The sequence below is a fragment of the Malania oleifera genome, chromosome 6 (assembly GCF_029873635.1).
Source record: "Malania oleifera isolate guangnan ecotype guangnan chromosome 6, ASM2987363v1, whole genome shotgun sequence".
NCBI classification, from domain to species: domain Eukaryota; kingdom Viridiplantae; phylum Streptophyta; class Magnoliopsida; order Santalales; family Ximeniaceae; genus Malania; species Malania oleifera.
Genome location: NC_080422.1, coordinates 109,089,064 through 109,109,622, shown reverse-complemented (window position 1 = coordinate 109,109,622; position 20,559 = coordinate 109,089,064). Strand labels below are relative to the sequence as shown.

The following is a 20,559-nucleotide window of genomic DNA, read 5'->3' as shown; positions in this document are numbered from 1 at the left end:
TTGTCACATTTGTACTAAATTACTAATAAAAGATATATGAAAAATAATTATATGTTTAATGTGAAAACATTTTAAGAATATGTAACAAATTAAATTTATGTTTTAAATTTTTAAACGATATAAATGAAAAAGTCAATACATTATAATCCAATTAATCAAAATAGTGGATGAGAATATAATTTAAAATTCCAACAATTATGTTATTTTATTATATCACAATAATAATGTAATTCAGAACTCCAACATCGGATCAGTTATTTAGACCATTACCGAACAACACCAACCAAAAGCAAATGAGCATCCTTAGCCATGCCAAGTTAGTAGAGGAAAGTTGTGACAAATAAGCCACTATTATTTGAGATTCTTTCTCACACATGTCTTTTTGCATATCCCTTGAAGTAGCAGTGATCAAAAATTAATATTTTTTTTGAAAAATAAGATTCTCATGGAACTTATCAATGCACAATAGTGAAATGAGACGAGAATGTGAAATTCACGATATTTCAGACTCCAAAACAAATGTAAAAATGAGATGTTTAGATCATTTTGCTTAATTATATAAAATTATGTTATTGTATGAAGGTTTATTTTTTTATTAAAATATTTTTATTTACATAATAAAATATTAACACTAGTTTTTTCATAATATCATTTCATATTATTTTAAAAAAAGAATTATTCTTAAATTTTATTGTAAAAATGCGTACGTTTATAGCATTATTTTAGATTAATAAAAATATAAGTTTTTATTTTATAAAATAGCATTATATTTTAATATAATTTTCGAACAGCAACCAAAGGAGGTCAAAACCCTAGCCTTAAAACGGAGCCAATATAAACCCTAGTCGGTTCTCAATGTGTAAGCGCCTCTTCTCAGTGTAGAGCTCTTGCATCTCTCCGTTGTGCTTCAACCAGCCCCAGCAGGAATGAGAACTCCAGTCGGAAGAGGTACCAAAAAGTTGCTCAGTTCCTTCTGCACATATTTTTCTCTTTGTTTGGTTGCTGGGAAAACTGAGTAAAATAAGCTAACACTAATATTTCCGGTCTGTTCTTCTTGGGAGTCGAAGCTTTTGAATTGGCAGTTGACGGTTTGGTTTTTGTTTTATCTTATCTTCGCGTAGTTCCTCAGCTTGCGATGGAACATTTAATGTTTAGGTTAAGCTTTTGATTTTTTCGGTTTCAGTTTGCAGAATGCAAAATAGTTATATTGATGGTTTCGGTTTCGAGCCACAAATAATGGAGAACATGTTTATTTCGTTTTTCTTTTATGGGTTGTCTTGAGATACCAAGTTAGGCATGGGTTTTTCTGTTATGATTAAAAGTCACGGAGTCGTGTTAAATGTTGAGCCAATTTTTTTCAAGCGTAGGATGATCAGCAAGATCGAAGTATTTGATTTCTGCTTTGTATACTGAAAATAGACATTTAAATTTTGCGGTTATAGTTGAATCTGATGTTAATATTTAGAAAAAAATGTTTTGCAGGTCGTGGGGGATTCAGGGGCCGTGGTGATGGAGGAAGAGGCAGAGGAAGAGGTGGTGGCGGGGGAAGAGGTATGAGTGACAGTGGCAGAGGTGGTGGCATGAGGGGCCGAGGTGTTGGAAGAGGTGGCCGTGGCGGAGGGAGAGGCCGTGGTGGTCGTGGTGGTGGTGGGATGAAAGGTGGGAGTAAGGTTGTGGTTGAGCCTCATAGGCACGATGGAGTGTTCATTGCCAAGGGAAAAGAAGATGCTCTTGCAACTAAGAATATGGCACCGGGTGAAGCAGTGTACAATGAGAAGAGAATCTCTGTCCAGGTGATTTGGCTGATAAAATGCTTCTCTCTGTTTTTGGTTTTTATTGTAGATTTACTATTCAATGCTTGCTATATATATGTTTAGATCTGTATGAAATATTTGTACTGGGTAGTATTTTGGTCCATTCTTTTCTTGCTTTCCTTTTAAAGTAAAAAAAAAAAAAATCAAACTAAAATTCCAAAATTCTTTACCAATGAGTGATTAAAATTCAACTTACCGGTGCTTACCAACTTTTGCCTCTTTTGGTCTCTTTACCATTTCTTGGTCTGCTTAGGATTTTGAACTACATCACTTATTGCTAAAATGGGATGGAATGCAGAATGCATGGCGAGACTGATAAAAAGTAATTTAACCTGATGTTCATATATTCATGTTTAAAGAAGATGGGGCTAAGGTGGTAATATTCTGTAGTCACAGTGGTACTGTGGGGTACTTAAGGGGATCAATTTGTTTACTTATTTAATTTTGTTTTTCTCGAGGTCAATACATATGTGATTCTGGGGTTTAATTTATTGTTCATTTTCAAGATCTGTAAATTTATGCTGATGTGTTTATTCGAATCCCTGCACCCTGACCGCCACCACCTCCACACTCAAAAATAGAATGAAGATGGAACTAAGATTGAATATAGGGTATGGAACCCCTTCCGTTCAAAGCTGGCAGCTGCCATTCTAGGAGGTGTTGATGATATCTGGATTGTAAGTTTACTTTCTCTCTATCCGTCTCTCTCTATCTCTCTCACCCTTCAAGGGTGATGCATTGCCTTCTATGATCCAATTTAGAGTGGAGTTTCAAGTTGTGGATTCTCTTAACACATTTTGTTTTTTATGTATGAACTTATGCTTAATGAAGAAACCTGGTGCTCGAGTTCTGTACCTTGGTGCTGCTTCTGGTACCACCGTCTCTCATGTGTCTGATATTGTTGGTCCTGTAAGTAGTCATGATGATAAAATCATAGTTTGGTCTGTGGTGTTTGCACCAAAAAGTTAACTTTGTATTTTTTTTCTTGGTAGTTGGGAGTGGTTTATGCTGTAGAATTTTCACATAGAAGTGGTCGAGACTTGGTTAACATGGCAAAGAAGCGAACAAATGTTATACCCATCATAGAAGATGCTAGGCATCCGGCCAGGTACCGAATGCTGGTTGGCATGGTGGATGTGATATTTTCTGATGTTGCTCAGCCTGATCAGGTTTGTTTCTTGTGCATTCTTGCTTCAAGTGGTCCCCAACGATTTTTATACAAAGAAATTGGTTGGTATGCTTGTTTTTTGGGTTGTTGGTGGTACTTTCTCTGTTAGGTGGATCAATGGTGGAGTTTTTTCTATGCACATGGTTTGATCTCCATTTTTTTTTGTTTGCACTTATGTTTAACATTTCCTTGTGTAATTTATTTGGTGTGTTGGTTTACCCCTAGATCAATGGTTCTGTTACTTCATATTTTGCCATGTGTTCTTTCATTGACTTGTCAATATCTTTGCAGTATTTACATGTATTTAGCGTGTTAGTTGTTCATGCATATTTTGGCTTTTTATGAGTTTTTCTTTAACTGCTGTTCACTTTTATTCACTTACTTATTGAGATCTCTATGATATTTCTCCCCACGGAGTTTAATCAAGAAGCATCAAGCTGTCAGATTTTTTTTCTCTCTTTTTTTGATTTCTTACTTTCTTTATATATTTTTCTTATTATATTCTGTAGATTCAAATTTATGTTTTGATATCATTGTGCATATGATGAATTACTCGGATTCCCCTTCTAGACATTATGGGTGATGCAACACCGAGTTTCTGATGCATATGTAGTATTTGCTACTTATGAAAGGGAATAAATGTGCTGTTACTTCAATTTTAAGATGTGGTGATTTTAAATTAGGCTCATCGTTCACGTTTAAATGTGTTCTTGTTGAGATCTCCATGATATTCTCCCCATGGAGTTTAATCAAGAAGCATCAATATGCCAGATTTTTTTTTTCTTTTTTGATTTCTGGCTTTCTTTTCATATTTTTCTTATGATATTCTTAAGATTCCAATTTATGTTTTGATACCATCATGCATATGATGAATTACTCGGATTCCCCTTCTAGACATTATGGGTGATGCAACACCGAGTTTCTGATGCATATGTAGTATTTGCTACTTATGAAAGGGAATAAATGTGCTGTTACTTCAATTTTAAGATGTGGTGATTTTAAATTAGTATCATCATTCACATTTAAATGTGAATTCTTATTAATTTGTATTTATTTTACAAAGCACAATATCTAGGATGAATTTTTTTACTGACAATTACTATAAGTGTAGTTTGTCAATTATCCTTGTTTTGGGCGGTTCATTGGTTTTTCCATTATTCCTTTTGTATTTTGATGATATTTCAGTTTTAGTTGGATTTATATTTCTTGAAGCTTTGAGAAGCCCCGCCTAAATCCTCTCCCTCTCTCTGTGCATCTGTACTTTGTGTGCTCTGTCTGGATTGTATTCTCTTTCATGACATTATTGGTGATGCAACTTTATTTTTTGACTTTGATGATATTTCAGTTTTAGTTGGATTTATATTTCTTGAAGCTTTGAGAAGCCCCGCCTAAATCCTCTCTCTCTCTCTGTGCATCTGTACTTTGTGTGCTCTGTCTGGATTGTATTCTCTTTCATGACATTATTGGTGATGCAACTTTATTTTTTGACTTTGATGATATTTCAGTTTTAGTTGGATTTAAATATTTTGAGGCTTTGAGAAGCCTCATCTAAATACTCTCTCTCTCTCTCTCTCTCCCCATGCATCTATACTTTGTAAGCTCAGTCTGGATTGTATTCCCTTTCAAGATATTATGGGTGATGCAAGCTTGAGTATCTGATGCACTGTCATGTTTCTGCATGCTCACATCCCTTCTGATGCACTGTTATGTTTCTGCATGCTCACATCCCTTCTGATGCACTGTCATGTTTCTGCATGCTCACATATCCCTTCTCTTGTTTTTAGTTGTATGACAATATGGTCTATTTTTATGTGTCATCTATTTCTCTCAAACACAATGTTCTGCCTATGATAAATATGACATTTAGTGTGGGATTATTTTCCCTCTTTCTACTTTGAATCTAGTTTGTTGAGTAATGTTGAAAGTATTGTGCAGAAATATTTGCAACAACGGTTCCATGCTAGAATGCAAATGAAGCTTCTATCCTGATTTAGGTTTGAGTCATGCTTGAGAGCTAGAGAAAATGAATTATATGAATGATTCATTTTGCCTATCATTGTCTTTCATATTCAAATTTCTATTCATGTGTTGTTTTTTTCATTATCCATTTAATGCTATCTTTTAGACAGTCCATCAAATGTATTTTCTAAGTATGGAAATAAAGACGAGTGAATGTTTCTGGTTTATTTATCTGAATTATTATCAGAAACTTCATGTGCTTTTAGTCAATTTTTGTGAAGGATAACAGCTTCTTGGTTATGGGCTTGCTTATCTAGCATAAATCTGAACTTTTGTGAGCCTTAAAGTTAAATGTTAAAACTTAGGGCTTGCTTATTGAGCCACCCCTCAAACCCTCGCTGCCAACCACAAAACCCTCACCCCCACCCCAATTGCAGTTTTGCTACTGATACTGTCCCAAAGTGCTGCTTTAACTTCTCTCTCGACTCTTTTGGTAATTTAACCATTTTTTTCTTAGCGTGCTATAATAACATTACAGAAAATTTCAATAAGTGATAAAAGTTCAATGCTCTGAACAAATAAACTTATGTTCACCCTTTTCAAGATTTGGTCTTAAAACTTAACTCTAATATTTCTAAGATTTTGATGATATGTTTGTTTCACTTTTACATAATTTCATTTATGTTCATTACATATCCATCTATTCCATGTTTTTTAATTATAGAAAGCAATTTGCAGGGTCAAGTTTTACATTTGAGAGTTGGGATGAATGCTAGTAATATTTTCGGATGCCTTGTTTTTTTATTGCGACGGGCACACTCAGTTTCGGTTTTTTTTATAAAAGTACTTTTAATGTATCTTGAGTTTAGTTTGCTTTTGTCTGTTCTCTTTGCAGGCAAGGATCTTAGCATTGAATGCATCATATTTTCTGAAAGCTGGAGGCCATTTTGTAATTTCTATCAAGGTCTGTTTTGTACTTTATAGGGACTTCTCTATTGAATGTTAAAGCCTATTGAATGTTGAAGTCCAATTAAATAGATCAATATACAGCGCACTCTTTGATAATACCTGAATTTACCCAGAAATCAGAGGACCTATGATTCTGTCAAGTGTGTCCAAAATCAAATAGTGTATAGCTGCAGCCTGTAATACAATCTAACTGTGTCTGCATTTTTCTTTTCTTTTCAGGCAAATTGCATCGACTCCACTGTTCCTGCCGAGGCAGTGTTTGCACAGGAAGTGAAGAAGTTGCAGGCAGAGCAGTTCAAGCCTTCTGAACAGGTTACTTTAGAGCCTTTTGAGCGCGACCATGCTTGTGTGGTTGGTGGCTACCGAGTGCCAAAGAAACAAAAAACTGCTGCTTAGGAAATGTAGCATTCTTGTCTGATCAATCCCTTCTTTCATTGGGAGAACAGAACTTTGAGGATTATGCCTATTTTGATGATTTTTTCCTCATTTGTGCTTAGGTTGTTGGTAGCATGTTGTTCATGTTGTCAAACTTTTCATATTGAGTTTAATATATAATAGGCTTGTTGAGAATGTTTGGCCCCAAAGTTGTTTAGTCATTTGGGCTAAGTTCAGGTGCATATCTGGAAATTCTTTTGACTTCTGAGATATTGAATGCCTCACCCTTCTTCATTGCACTTTTTTATTTCTCGGCAAACAAACAATTTTAAAATCAAAATCAAAGGATGCAGAAATCAGCACTGGTTGGACTGCTTTACAAGACGAATGGATTTGGGACGAAATGAGATTTTACAAGTGCTGGTATTTCATTACTTAAGAAATTTATAAACATATTACGAGGAAGTTATTGGTCATTTCATTATGAATAATGAATTAAACCAATTTCTTATAATTTTATAGTTAGATTTAATAAATTTTCTTTTCTAATGATTTAATGCGTGAAACATAAAAAGAAGTTAATTGTTTTCATAAAGTTAACGAGAAAATTATACGGTAAAAGTGGAAAAGTGAAACAAATATGTTATCAAAATTTAATTTTATCAATATTAGAATTGAGTTTTAGGACCAAACCTTGGAAGAGCGAACATTTTATGAAAGCTTATTTTTGGTTTTTTATTAGCATTGAAGTTTTTATCAGTTTTATTGAAAATTTCCATGAGGCCAATGATTGTGTGCTTTAGGAAAATCTGGAAAAAATAAAAGTGAGAGGTAAGAGAGAAGTTAAATCGAAAGAGGATCATGTCTTCAATATTATCATTAGTACTTAAATTAGTTGAAAAAAAAAAAAAAATACAAAATGAAAGAAAATCCTGTCAGAAGTGGGATTTGAACCCACGCCCTCTCTCGAGGACCAGAACTTGAGTCTGGCGCCTTAGACCACTCGGCCACCCTGACCTTCGGTCGAATGTTGCATAAAGTAAAATCTAAAATGATCCACAAGCCGAGAGAATAAAATGAAACCAGGAGACCTGTATTTAGATTATAAAAAAGAATAAAAAATCAGGGCACATGACAGGGTGAAGGATATTAGGTTAGAACTTTTATGTCTACTTTCAGCTTTGAAAATTAGTTCCTACTGAATTCGAAAGAAAATCAACCATTTCTAGTTGTTGATGTTTCAATTGGCTTCTCACAAAACGTCAGCCTTTCATTTACCCCTTTTTTTTGACATGATTTCAACAGCCTTTTAAGTTTCAACCATAGTCTCATCCAACCTGCATGGCTACAAGGTCTTGAGCCAAGCCAGTCTAGGTTATCATTACAATTAGTGTTGAAATATTATTCCTGGCATCATCTACACATGAAACATGCTTAAAATGGGGGCATTGGAATTACATTCAAGGTTTTGGGCAAAGAAATACATCGTCCCAACTGGGAATCAACTACATCTCTGGAGTCTCGATTCAATTAGAGAGAAATAAATTGTTACAATAAAAAAAAAATGTTAAGCTTTCCGAACGATAACACGTCTTTCTCGCTTGTACTCCACTTCATCTCTCTGATGCATAATTATCAAAGCCCTTCGGACCTGCCCAAAGTTCAGAAAAACAGCAACATGCGCAGTGAATTCAGTATCCGTGTAACATAAAGAAGGTTGAAGCTGGAGAAGCATTTGCAGGATTGATGATTTTGAAATGTAGTGAAGAATGGTTTCTTAATGTGCCAAAAAATCCTAAATAAGTTTCTAAGCACCAAACATGTAAACCTCTACAACAAATATAGTCATAACATTTGCCACATATTAAAGACTCAAAATGACATAATTTGAAAATACAGGCTCAAATAACTCTTTAAACAGATCACCTTTTTTGGCCTTATGTTCTTTAGACTGCACTTAAAAATGTATTTGCTTCCTCTTTTTGATGTGGCTGACTAAGTTTTTGTAAAATAAGTGGAAAACATGTTCAGAAAGCAATCCATTTTTTTGTTTTGTATTCACATTGATATTTGTTTTTTTTTTGTTTTGTTTTTTTCAGAACATGTCAAAATGAGCAGCTATTTTCAAGATCATGATTTTTTTTTTAACTAAGATTAAAGAAAAAAGTCTGACGTCTGTTTCCACAAATTTTTTTGGGGAAAAAAAAAATGAACAGTATTTCTAAACACAGCCTTAGTTTCTCATAAATAAGTTTCCAAATTAGCACCACTAAAATATCTGATTTCTGAAAAAAAGAATAGACCATTGCATTAACATAAATTCTTACAATAGATTCATTCAACCCCATCCTTGTAAGATCATCAATCAGCCTTCTCTCTGATATGTGGCTTCCAATTCCCATTCTTCTCTTTATCTGGGTCTCTGCTTGCTGTTTCCGAGGGAAGTTAACAAACTGTGTAAACAGCCTGACACAGGTATTTTCTTACAAAGAAAAAATACAAAAGGTCCAATTGTCTATGACAAACCTTTATCTCATTTGCCATCTCAGCAGTAAGATTCATATGTTGATTTATTCCAGATCTTGCTGCATCCATTGTCGAAACATTAAAAAGCCTGATTGCTTCTAAAACATTCTCTTCAGTTGCCACATGCGACCTAAAATCACATGCAACACATAAATGGCTTAATTACAGATTCTGACTTTTAGTATGCTCTCAGAACCATATTAGAATTCATAATGTCAGTTAAGGCTGTATTTATGTCAAGGACTAGTATTTTCAGGTACATGCAGCCATGAGAGTACCATCCTACAGAATCCACTAATAGAAGTACCTAGTTTAAAACAGTATTTTCAAGGGATTATTGCCAGCATCTATCCTTAAAAGCCGTTGAGCAATTATTGCTGGCAACCTCCATACACTACCATGGAGGGGAATGGGAGGATTACAAACATAGGCAATGTGGATGGAACAATTCAAAGGAGAAGCATAATGCAATTATCAGCATAGTTAAATTAGTAATTTACCATAATGTGAAACCAGTCAATCATTACATGAATATCAGGACTCCAACTTGAGTCTTCCTCAGCTTAATTTCATCTTGATTGGGTTCATAACCATATCACTACGCATTTTCATAGGCAATTAAGTCCCATAAACTTATATAGTTCTTCTGCATAGAATCTGATATTGGAAGTTTATCTGGAATGGAGCAATAAAGAAAATGGATGCCATTGGCTGATCTGTCATGGCAAAAGATCAACAATTTGGGTTTCTGAAGGTAAGATCACATCAACCATCCACCATTAATTGTGAGATGGTGTCCATTTCCTACATGATCACAATCATGATGATGAATTCTTGCCTTCAAGTATACCAAACACAATGGATTCATTCAACATCCAGGACTTCAAATGCATCCTTAATTTGTGGTTCGTGCATTTTTGATGTATGAATCAACTTATGTGTCTTGGACTCATGTTGTTTGTATCATTAACCAAAAAGACTCAAATGGAAAAAGTATTTCTTGGTGGCGCATTCCAAGAATTGGCAATTAGAAGCCAATGTTACTGTATTAAAATGCTCTTTCTTGAAACCATTCTGGATGCCCCAAAATCCAATCTCTTTGCCCTGAGCATAAATTGTTTCCCAATGTTTAATCTCAAAAGTTTTAGTGTACTTTAGCAAGAATAAAATATATCTAAGTAGAGTTCTAACAGCCCTTTTCTTAGTAGTAAGTAGTACTTGCAAAATGACTGAAATAAGGTTTCACAGTTACAAAACACCTCAACCATTAATTCAACTTACAATCTCATCTTCGCAAGTGCCTCGCTTAACCTTACAATAGCCTCTAGCTGTCTCACAGTAATTGGTATTGCAGCTGCCTCCCCACTTTCATTTGCCTGCTGCCTCATATCCTGCAAATGCCAGCATTAATGCATTACTAAAACACATGTAACATGTTAAGAAATGATAGTATCAAGATACATGTTGACATAAGCATTTTGATTTAGGATATTTTCTAAATAATTCCTTTAATTTCCAAGCCTAAAAATAAAATCAATTAGATAGCCAAAAGCACACAATCAGATTGATCCTTGCTGGAATAGCATAGAATGAAAAAGTTGAATGGTGATTCGAAATTCATATTATGTATGCATTTGCATGGCTATCAGTTAAATAAAAAATGTCAGTTTTTGGATGGAAGATGAATTATACAAATTAACACTGATTTTTTTTACAAGGCACCAGACAAGAAACACCGTTCTATCTCAAATTTTTTTTTTTTTTTTTTGTGAATAGTCAATTTTATTGCAAATATTTCAATAATTCACACTTAACCGGCAAGTGGCAGACCATGGAAACCAAGAAAAAATCCAAGTACATGTAACCACATAAATACATAATACTAACTCATAATGAACTATAGCTATTGCTAAAAACTCTAAATTGCTACTAAATTACCCCAAAATTTGATGGGCTACCATTGGCTTCCTCATTTCCCTCAATTTATGGAGTTAAAATATTTTCAAAGGACAATAGAGATGTGGACAAAAGGGTCTCGAAGTTCTCAAAGGACACATTTAGGCTGATTGAACTTAGGAGCTTCTGGACCAAGTCATCCCTCTAGAGGATAGTAGTTAACAGCAAGAATACCTGTCTGATTTTAACATAATTATTCTGCAACATTATTGATGCAGACTCTGATAGGCGAGGGTGGCACTCAGTACGACAGTATTGTATATACCTGTGTAGATGGCAACTCAAACAGTTCAATATCTGGTTACACAATGCGGCATTTCTGGAAATCAGGATCACAAAGCCTCACAGACATACCTCTTCAGCCAGTTCTCTTCTCTTGAGGCTTTGGCGTCGCCGGAGGCAGCGTCAGCAGATGCATGAACTTTTATGATATGGCTAGCTATAATCTAAAATGAGAAAATAAATTTTATCAGGCAGCTACATATTAAAAGCAAAGTTTTCCATTTGGATTCATATTTCCAGTTGAGTGAGCCATCCTAAACTGATTTTTTGGATTTCAACAACCAATTTTCTACAAAATTCCACTTTTGGAAACCTCAATGTTGGGTGCATATTGTGCCTAAAACTGCTGCACTAGAACAGTGATTGCGTATTAAATAAATAAAATGGCCAAGCTGGAATATTTTGCCCACTTGTGATTTCAAACACATCCTGAGGCCATATCCATATTTGAGAGAAGATTATTCATTACCTTATCCTGACTGTACATCCTGATATCTTTCACAATGAAGATTAAGTCAAATCTTGAGAGAATTGTTGTCTGCAAGTCAATGTTATCCTGAGCGGTCTGAAAGGCAAACAATTTTATTAGTTGGTCTACTTAGGAAATTGAAGCACAGATATTTCAAAAGACGCATACTTAAAACGGAAGGCAGTGGCATGGACCTTGAGATCATCATAACGCCCTGATGGAGGGTTAGCTGCTGCAAGAACAGAGGTTCTAGAGTTGAGAACGGTTGTTATTCCTGCTTTGGCAATGGATATTGTTTGCTGTTCCATGGCTTCATGAATAGCAACTCTAAGAAACATAAAGTCAACTGTTAAGAACTCTATCATAACTAGGATAGAATTGAAGAAAATAGCCAAAATTACCTGTCCTCTGCCCTCATTTTGTCAAATTCATCAATACAGACAACACCGCCATCTGCCAAAACCATGGCTCCTCCTTCCAGATAAAATTCACGCTGAATGGAACAGAAATGAGAATCTGCTGTCAGAACCTATCCTTGAAAAATGTTTTACATATCAAAGTAGTCAAGGAACTTACAGAGCCACTGTCTCGGATAACAGAAGCTGTAAGACCAGCAGCAGATGATCCTTTCCCTGAAGTATACACAGCTATTGGAGCTGTTTTCTCAACAAACTTAAGGAACTTCAGAAGTAAACAGATCATGATATCAGCAGCTACGCTTAGATGGAAATGAAAGCAGGGGCATCAATTGACTTAAATTCCCCATGTGTTCGTTTCTAGAAGTCCAAACTAATTAGTCTAAAAAAAGGAGGGAAAATCCTTTCAATAAAGGAAAGGAAAAAAAGGCCTCAGTAAGCAGCCTTTCTGCAGCAAATGGGCTATCTAACTCATAAACAAACTAAGACACAGAACTAACCTGTGATTTAGCAGTAGACGGGTCACCCAAAAGCAACACATTGATATCACCTCTTAACCTCACACCATCTGGCAAACGCTGCAGTTACAGAGACGAAATAAGTCAATGAAGTGCATTCATCAATGTATCAATTAAGTGCATTGTTATTAAAACATCAATGTTGAAGATATACCTTCTGCGATCCTCCAAACAGCAGACAAGCTACGGCCTTCTTAACATCATCATGACCAAATATAGATGGAGCAATCTTTGAACATATATTTTTATATGCATCAGCATCTGAGGCAAATTTTTTGAATTCTTCTATCTGCATCCATTGATTAAATAAGAAATATCACTACTTTAACAAAATAACAAACTGTAGTCTTCTCATACTAAATTGACTAGTCACTAACCAGCAAAAGTAACTGGATATACAAGTTCATTTCTACTGCTCAAAGACATGTCTCATAAAACACAAGGGTGGGGGAGTGAAGAAAAATAAGAGTAAATAGACAAATTTTCTTGGAATTCCACATAAATTGAGAAAAATAAAGTAATCAAACTTAAGAAGAATCACTTAAAACCAAAACAGCATTGAAAATTGATTAATTTTGGAATGTTTTATAACCTTTGGCAACTTACAAATGGGTCAATATGGGCTGATTCTACAAAAGAAAATGACAATAACAAAAATGTCACCCAATTACAGCCATTTTTATTAGCAATCTGAATATATAAGGTCATAAACACTTATTGCAATAAAATCCTAGACAGTTTTGGAAGAATTAACATGCGTAAGGTATGCAAGCATGAACTGCCACAGGGAAAAGATCATACACCATTCGATTAACAGATATTCTGATGCTTTCAGCACTTACTTCTTCTGAAGTGCAGGCAGCAGGACCTCTAGAACTGGACTCATTAGCTTCTTCTATTCCTACAACTCTGATATAAGGTTGTCTAACTGCAACTGCTCCTTTGTGGCTACAAAACAACCAATTAAACAAAAATTAGCAAAGCAAAGATGCATCAGTGGCAAAAGCTTTTATACCAACTGAATTTTCTAAACTCATTTCAAGGTACAATGATCCATACGAGGTGGAAGAATTTGCAGCTTGATAAATACTGTAAATTCCCATGATGGTTAATCTGGTGCCCGGTACAATCGTTTGAACAAGATGTCGATCCACAGACAGAAGCATGTTTCTAGGAAGCTCCCCAGTAGGGACATCCTTCCATTCATAAAGAAACATCAACCAGTCAAATAATAAGAATAAGATTTGCCAAACTTTTCATTTTGAATCAGAATTCTCACCTCAGGATTCTCCTGCAATTTAAGGGTCTGTTGATCAACATACTTGCTTTTGTCAGGTACAACAATCCATGGATCAAGGGGGCAGGGATCTTCTCCAGTCTACAAAAGTTTTAATTATCACTCAATTGTTATACCTACTGAAGCAAACATTCAAAATTGTAGGAAAAAGCAGCAGAGATAAACCTGAGGAATATGATCACAAGAGCGGGGAACAATTGCCCCACCAAGGCCAGGTCGACATGGAACTGTCTTCACATTTTTACAGTTCTTACACAATAGAGTCACATAAGTCGCCTTGGCTTTGGTCCTTGAAGCAGCGATGGTGATCCCAGCTATCTTAACAAGTTTTGAAATGTATTGAGCCTAAACGAAAAACCTCAAGTTTAAAAAACCCACAAAATACGATAGGAAAACAGAACAAAAACCCTAAATTCAAACAAAAGACATAAAAACCCACCAAAATCAAAGTGGCAATCTAACACTATATGGAAACAGAAATAGTCCCAAAAAACCCTAAAATAAAAGCTACTAACCCCGAGTGATCGCATCGACACTGGGTCCTCCTTTGACGTCAGCAAAATCTGCACATCCCCAGTCTCCGGATCCTCCATTTCACCAGTCTCTCCGGCAACTTTCGACTTTAAACCCACGAGAACTTCCGCCGCCGCCGTCTCAAACTACGACAAAAACAAAAAAAATTCAGAATTTCTCTCGGAACTACCATTACGAGCTCTTCAATCCTTATCGATTCAGAAAAGGGGTTTAATACTTACAAGAGGCAGGTAATCGGCGGGTGAAGCGCGGAGTTTGGAGGGGAGATCGGCGTCGAAGGCATTAAGGTCCTCCATATCGACAAGAAGACGCCTGGGGTTGTGAACGAGGCTTTCTCTGTAGGGGAAGACATTCTTGTCCGTCTCAAAGCCTCTAATGAACTCTTTGAACTTGCGGAGGACGGCGTGGCGGCTGGAGGCTTGGTCTGGATCGCCGCCGCTGCCGCCGCCCTCGCGGGGGAACTGTGCTTGATCGCTGTAATATACGGCTCCTTCATCCCACCCAGACATCCCTACGCGCTACTTTCTTCTTCTTCTTCTTCTTCTTCTCACTTTCTCTCTCTCTCGCTTTCTCTGTATTTCTTCTGTATCTGTGAACGGTAGGTTTCGGGCGGGAAAGATTTGGCGGGAAATGATGGATAACGACGCGGGTGGGAGCTACGGATGAGGAGTACGTGCTCCGGGCTTCTTGACCTTTGGATTGTTTTACTCGAAGTTTCGGATCCTACGGCTGGGGAGAGATCTGGAAATTCCACGTACTAACATAACTTTTTTTTTTATTTTTTAAAGAAAGGTAAAATTTATTTTTGACCAAAAAAATATACATTAAGGATCCGTTTGGAATTTTAAAAATGCTAGAGAAGAAAAAGGAAATATGAAGAAATCTGCCTTTTGTGTTTGCTCACAAGACAAATGAGAATAAAAATGATATTCGTAACAAATTAATTAATAAAATTTTAGTTTTATATATAATTAGTAATTTATTTTTTTTAATTTTAATTCAAGTTAAAAATATATAATTTTCAATAATATTTGACATAGAGAGAAAATATGATGAAAAATAAATTTTCTTTTTATTTTCCTATCCTCTGATTTTAACACATTGTAAGATAAAGGTAAATTTTTTTTTTCAAAATGGTAATTTAAAAATAATTAATGTTGTTCACATACTATTTTTTTTTGTTAGACCATTGTTTGCATTTTTCTATATAAATATAAAAAAAATATTAGGTTAACCTTTCTAAACAAGTTATACTTTAGGCAATCCAATCCTTAGATAGTTAAACCTAATAATTTTTCAAAAATATCAATCTCATATGTCATGTGTTAGATGAAGAGCGGTTTGATATTTACATTTATCTTTTTAATGTAGATCTAAAAATTTCTCTCGGATCATAGGTTACAATACGACTGGCATGGGCTTGTGTTTCCTAATAACTTTCGTCATTGTTGTTCTTATTGTTATAGCTTCATAACTTTTTTATTTTTAAATAATACATCATCCCCCTAAAATGTCCAAACAGTGTGCTTGTATTGCTTAATTATGAAAATTTCAAATCAGTAAAATGGTTTTTCTTTTATAATTGTTGGATGAGTATAAGGAGAACGGCGAATGACGTGGGCCATGTGTCGGTAGTTGAATGAATGAAATATTAGAGGTCCTACTTCATACAACCAACTGTTGACACGTAAGCCCATGATGTATTACTTATTAGTAGGATGGTTAGGAAATACTCTCATACTTTCTTGAAGCATACTCCATGTTATGACTTACAAATGTTCCTCAAAACTCTAAAAGCTAAACTTAAACTTCACAAACCATCTTTTTATAATGAAGAAACTAATCCCATTAACAATGAGAATGGTTACCAAATTTATTTAAACAAAATTATCCTATCTAGAATCTTGTCATATTTTATTTTATTTTTTTATAGGACATAAACTAAATCCAAATGACCTCAATTCTTAGACCCAAGAAAAAAAAAAAAGCTTAAATTTAACAACTATTTATTAAGATTTCAAGTGTAATTGAAAAGATAGTTTAAGGGCAAAAGTGTCATTTTAAGATGTTTAAAGGGACATTTACGACAAAGAACACATTTAAATGGTGTTAGTGCATCTTTTACATGAAATTATTAAACGTTTACTATTAAATATTTGGCAATAATTATTTCATCTTTGAATCCCAAAATGCTTGCATAATTGATTTGTTTGTGTTGAAGTGCAGCGATTTTAATCTTCCAATCAATAAAATAGTTAACATAAAGATCATTTATAGAAAAAATATAGACGAGAGATTTTACGTGATTCGGCAAGATTGCCTACGTCCACAGAGCGTGCACTTGGAGAAAAATCCACTATGAAAGGATGATAGTACAAGATCTGATCAGACTCTCTCTAATCCTAGATCTCTTGTACACCCCTTCACCTCAAACTAGTGAAAAAAAAAAATCTTCCTAGAGAAAAAACCTCTCTAGCCCTCCTTGCATAAAATGACAAGCAATACATTCTTTTTCCCATGACTTACAAACATATATATGACACCACACAACCGTTGGATTTAAAGACGATCCAACGGCTGTGATAAAAGTCACAATAAAAAAAAAACATATTTTTTGACAATCTCCATCTTGACTTTTAATCACAACCAAGTACAACATTCCATCCTCACACTTTGAGATGCTCTGTCAACAATCAATAAGAGACTACATTAACTAAGTCCAGACAGTGCTTGAACTTAGCTAATGTAACAGGTTTCATGAGCATATCTACAACATTTCCATCTGTATGGATCTTCAATAACTAGAACTTACTACTTTCAACTCAACCTCTAACTGCATGGTACCGAACGTCAATATGCTTCGTGTGAGAATGGTTAATCTGATTCGTTGCCAAGTGGATCGCACTCTGACTATCACAAAATACGTGTAACCTATCCTGCGTAACACCAAGTTCTTGAATCAGTCCAGTTAACCACAAAACCTTCTTACCTGTCTCTGCCAAAGCTATGTATTCAGCTTTTGTAGTAGACAAAGTTGTAGTAGGTTGCAACATAGCCTTCCAACTAGTGGAACCACGAGCCATGGTAAAAATGAAGCTAGAAGTAGACCTCTTCTTATCCAAATCACCTGCATAATCGGAGTCCACATAACCCTGAACATTACAATCATCAGTACTTTCAAAACAGGATACCATAATCAGAAGTGCCACGCAAATATCTGAAAATCCATTTCACCGCATTCCAATGCATTCTACTTGGATTAGCCATATATTTGCTTACCAAACTAACTGCATATGATAAGTCTGGTCTACTACATACCATAACATACATCAGACTTCCTATTGCACTGGCATAAGGCACACTAGCCATATCCAACTTATCCTCATCAGTAGAAGGACACAGTTTAACAGAAAACTGAAAATGAGTAGCTAGAGGTGTACTTATCGATTTAGCCTTATCCATATTAAACCTTTCCAACACTTTCTCAATATACTTATCCTGTGACAACCACAGCTTTTTCTGTTGTTTGTCCCTCCTGATTTCCATGCCAAGGATCTTTTTAGCTGCACGAAGATCCTTCATCTCAAACTTATCCTGTAACCTGGCTTTTAACACATTCAACTCATCAGTACTGTTGACTCTATAAGTCCAATCCGGTTTTAATAATGACAAATCACTTGGTATTTGATATGTGTATTGAGTTTGTGAACATGACTTATATTAGCATGCACGGAAGGATAACGAGTCATGGAAGCCTTAAAGTAAAGCTTACAAATCTTGGTAAGATCCATGGAACTCAAAGAGTACGAGCATCAAGATGCAAACGGCAAAATTCAAGAACATCTTGGGAATGGGTACTTAGATTTCATGTATTTACATTTTCGTATGATTTAATTTGAGACTCAACATAACTTAGAATGATTTTAAGATTCATGCATTTCATGTATATCATTAGGGGACTTTCATGGACTTAAAACTATTTTTAAAATTATGGAAAATATGTTTTATAAAAGACCTAAGAAGGATAGCAAAGTAGAATTTTTAAATTAGAAAAGAAAAATTCAGAAAATGGGAACTTCAATTAACTGAACTCAACCTCAGTCATCTGAAGAATTTCCTCAGACGTTTGAAGAATAAGCTCAGTCGTCTGAAAATTTAAGGGTGAAAAACAGAAACTGGCAGAAGCACCTCAGATGACTAAACCTTGACCTCGGTCGTCTGACCCTGTGTCCAAGCTATTTTTTCGAAGGTCAAAAAGCACGTTGGTCATTTGGGCCCATGACCTTAGTCATCTGAACTTGCTGGAAAGATTAAAAATTTAATTTTTATTGTGTAAACACGCGAGCTATCTTTAGATCCAATGGTTGAGATCAATTCTAAGGGTAAGACACTATAAATATTGATTATCTAAACCCTAGTATGAGGAAAAACACAAGAAGATCAACATAAAGCGAAGAACACATCTTGTTGAAAAGAAAGCTAAGATACTTGAGTTGATTGCTATACGTTTGCCTACGCTCTAGTTTATACACATCATCTTTGGGCAAATCACCTCAGAAACTTTAAAGGGATCTCTATTATACATCTTGTGCTTCAACGTGGTTTGAGGTTTGGTTATTACAATTAGTTTTGTTAGAGAATCTCATATCACCATCTGTTTTGATATATTTAGAGAAACTTGATATTGAGTTTTCACATTCATATAAAGATCATTTTTGACAAACTCAGTATTTGAGAAATTTTGTATTTGACCATTGATTAAAGTTTCTTTATTCAAGTGTATTCTTAGTTTAAAACTGATATTTTTGAATACATCTAAACTATTTGAATATACCTATATCCTTAGGAGTGCATAACTATCTATATACATATTGAAGGATATTTTCTGAAAATCAAATATTAAGTTTGTTGATCTTTGGCATTATCATCTTAGAGATACATATATTTATACATTAAGTCAATATTATCAAGATCACATTGAGTTTGAAATATTTAGAGAAATATTGTTTGTTTGACTAAGTGTGTTTGACATCTTTGCAATCTACAGAGCTATCTTTATATTTAAAGATCTAACCCAAGATCTCCAAAGCATTGTTTTATATAAACATTTTTGGGAGACTTGATAAAAAGGGATTTGTGTGTTCAAGCATATCATACATAAACGATTATATCGTTTCATACATTCTGAGCTTCAGATTTCATCATATGGTAAATGTATTAGGAATTTGAATTGTACTCACAAGCTTTTGTTTGGAAGCATTTTTTAGTGTTTTATAGATTCATTGTATTCACGGTTCTACTTGTGAACCGGAGTTGAGGAGAGAGCTGTATCTCTTGTAAGCAGCGGAGTAAGAGGGAGCTGTATCTCTTGTAAGTAGCGGATTATAAGGGAAGCTCCGTCCTAATTTAAGGAGTAGAGATTTTTTTAGTGAAATCCTTGAGTGGTTGCTTAAGGCGGGGACGTAGGCCAAGTTGGCTGAACCTCGTAAAAATCGCGTTTTTCTTCTCTCTTCCTTCTACTCTTTACTTTCAGCACTATATTTAAACTGCTCATATTGCATGAATAGGTTGAATAACATTGCACACTATTAATTGGGTAATAAGAACTCGTTGCTAAATATATAAGTAGGGAGTAAGTGGTAAATAGATCCAAAGAATTTTTAAAATACCCAATTCACCCCCCCTTTTGGGATTACACCTAACTCAACAATTGGTATCAGAGACAGGTTCACATAGACTTGATAATTAATTTGTAAAAAAATCACATGATACACATTGTTGTAACTCCATTCGGTGAGGGACACTCATCCACTAGACCACCTATTTTTTGCGGTGTAAATTACACCTATTGGAAACGTAGGATGAACATATATCTATTGAACGTAGGTTAGAAGGTTTGGAAAATAATGACTAAGAGAAATCATATTCCCATGAAAGTAATTGATAAGACTAATGTACCTAAAACTGAAGATAAATATATTGAGAAAGATTGGAAGTCAGTTCAAATCAATGCCACTGCCATGAACTTATTTTTCTGTGCATTAGATGTAAATGAATTTAATAGGGTAATGATATGTAACTCGGCTAAAAATTTTTGGAAAAATTAGAAGTTACATATGAAGATACTAAGGAAGTCAAGGATAGTAGGATTGACATGCTCACTAGTGAATATGAAACATTTAAAATGACAATTGATGAATCTATATGATTACGTGCCAAAACTGCGTAATTGGGTACTTTAATCCGGTCTTTACGGCTTATATTTTTAATTAAATG

General features: G+C 34.9%; 2 protein-coding genes and 4 non-coding genes across 6 annotated transcripts; 4 read left to right on the top strand and 2 right to left on the bottom strand.

The window, feature by feature from the left end:
- Positions 1 to 779: 779 nt before the first annotated feature.
- LOC131157919 (rRNA 2'-O-methyltransferase fibrillarin 2-like) lies at positions 780 to 6,480 on the top strand. The gene is made up of 7 exons (XM_058112384.1): positions 780 to 948; positions 1,483 to 1,793; positions 2,396 to 2,491; positions 2,646 to 2,723; positions 2,807 to 2,983; positions 5,837 to 5,905; positions 6,130 to 6,480. The coding sequence occupies exons 1-7, from the start codon at positions 927 to 929 to the stop codon at positions 6,304 to 6,306; spliced, it is 930 nt and encodes a 309-aa protein (XP_057968367.1). The 5' UTR covers positions 780 to 926; the 3' UTR covers positions 6,307 to 6,480.
- Positions 3,518 to 3,588, top strand: LOC131159080 (small nucleolar RNA snoR60). Its single transcript, XR_009137693.1, has one exon. It is a non-coding gene; the product is annotated as a small nucleolar RNA snoR60 (small nucleolar RNA).
- LOC131159079 (small nucleolar RNA snoR60) lies at positions 3,842 to 3,912 on the top strand. The gene has a single exon (XR_009137692.1). It is a non-coding gene; the product is annotated as a small nucleolar RNA snoR60 (small nucleolar RNA).
- LOC131159081 (small nucleolar RNA snoR60) lies at positions 4,575 to 4,645 on the top strand. Its single transcript, XR_009137694.1, has one exon. It is a non-coding gene; the product is annotated as a small nucleolar RNA snoR60 (small nucleolar RNA).
- Positions 6,481 to 7,218: 738 nt separating the features above from the next.
- Positions 7,219 to 7,302, bottom strand: TRNAL-CAA (transfer RNA leucine (anticodon CAA)). The gene has a single exon. It is a non-coding gene; the product is annotated as a tRNA-Leu (tRNA).
- A 414-nt stretch (positions 7,303 to 7,716) lies between these two features.
- Positions 7,717 to 14,897, bottom strand: LOC131157918 (DNA replication licensing factor MCM5). Its single transcript, XM_058112382.1, has 18 exons — positions 14,505 to 14,897; positions 14,265 to 14,408; positions 13,915 to 14,094; positions 13,732 to 13,830; positions 13,512 to 13,648; positions 13,295 to 13,400; positions 12,607 to 12,741; positions 12,435 to 12,512; positions 12,095 to 12,199; positions 11,920 to 12,011; positions 11,713 to 11,845; positions 11,519 to 11,614; positions 11,122 to 11,213; positions 10,942 to 11,032; positions 10,093 to 10,202; positions 8,812 to 8,941; positions 8,613 to 8,714; positions 7,717 to 7,936 (listed from the first exon to the last, which is right to left on the bottom strand). The coding sequence occupies exons 1-18, from the start codon at positions 14,790 to 14,792 to the stop codon at positions 7,853 to 7,855; spliced, it is 2,202 nt and encodes a 733-aa protein (XP_057968365.1). The 5' UTR covers positions 14,793 to 14,897; the 3' UTR covers positions 7,717 to 7,852.
- Positions 14,898 to 20,559: the final 5,662 nt, after the last annotated feature.

Bases quoted from the DNA above. Each gene is read 5' to 3' on its own strand.
- LOC131157918 (XM_058112382.1), bottom strand. From the start codon at position 14,792: ATGTCTGGGTGGGATGAAGGAGCCGTATATTACAGCGATCAAGCACAG. The intron at 12,742-13,294 runs GTAAGTGCTGAA...CAATGGATGCAG, and splicing joins CTGCCTGCACTTCAGAAGAA to ATAGAAGAATTCAAAAAATT. The intron at 12,513-12,606 runs GTATATCTTCAA...CTGTAACTGCAG, and splicing joins TGTTTGGAGGATCGCAGAAG to CGTTTGCCAGATGGTGTGAG.
- LOC131157919 (XM_058112384.1), top strand. From the start codon at position 927: ATGAGAACTCCAGTCGGAAGAG. The intron at 2,492-2,645 runs GTAAGTTTACTT...TGCTTAATGAAG, and splicing joins GTGTTGATGATATCTGGATT to AAACCTGGTGCTCGAGTTCT. The intron at 2,724-2,806 runs GTAAGTAGTCAT...TTTTCTTGGTAG, and splicing joins TGTCTGATATTGTTGGTCCT to TTGGGAGTGGTTTATGCTGT.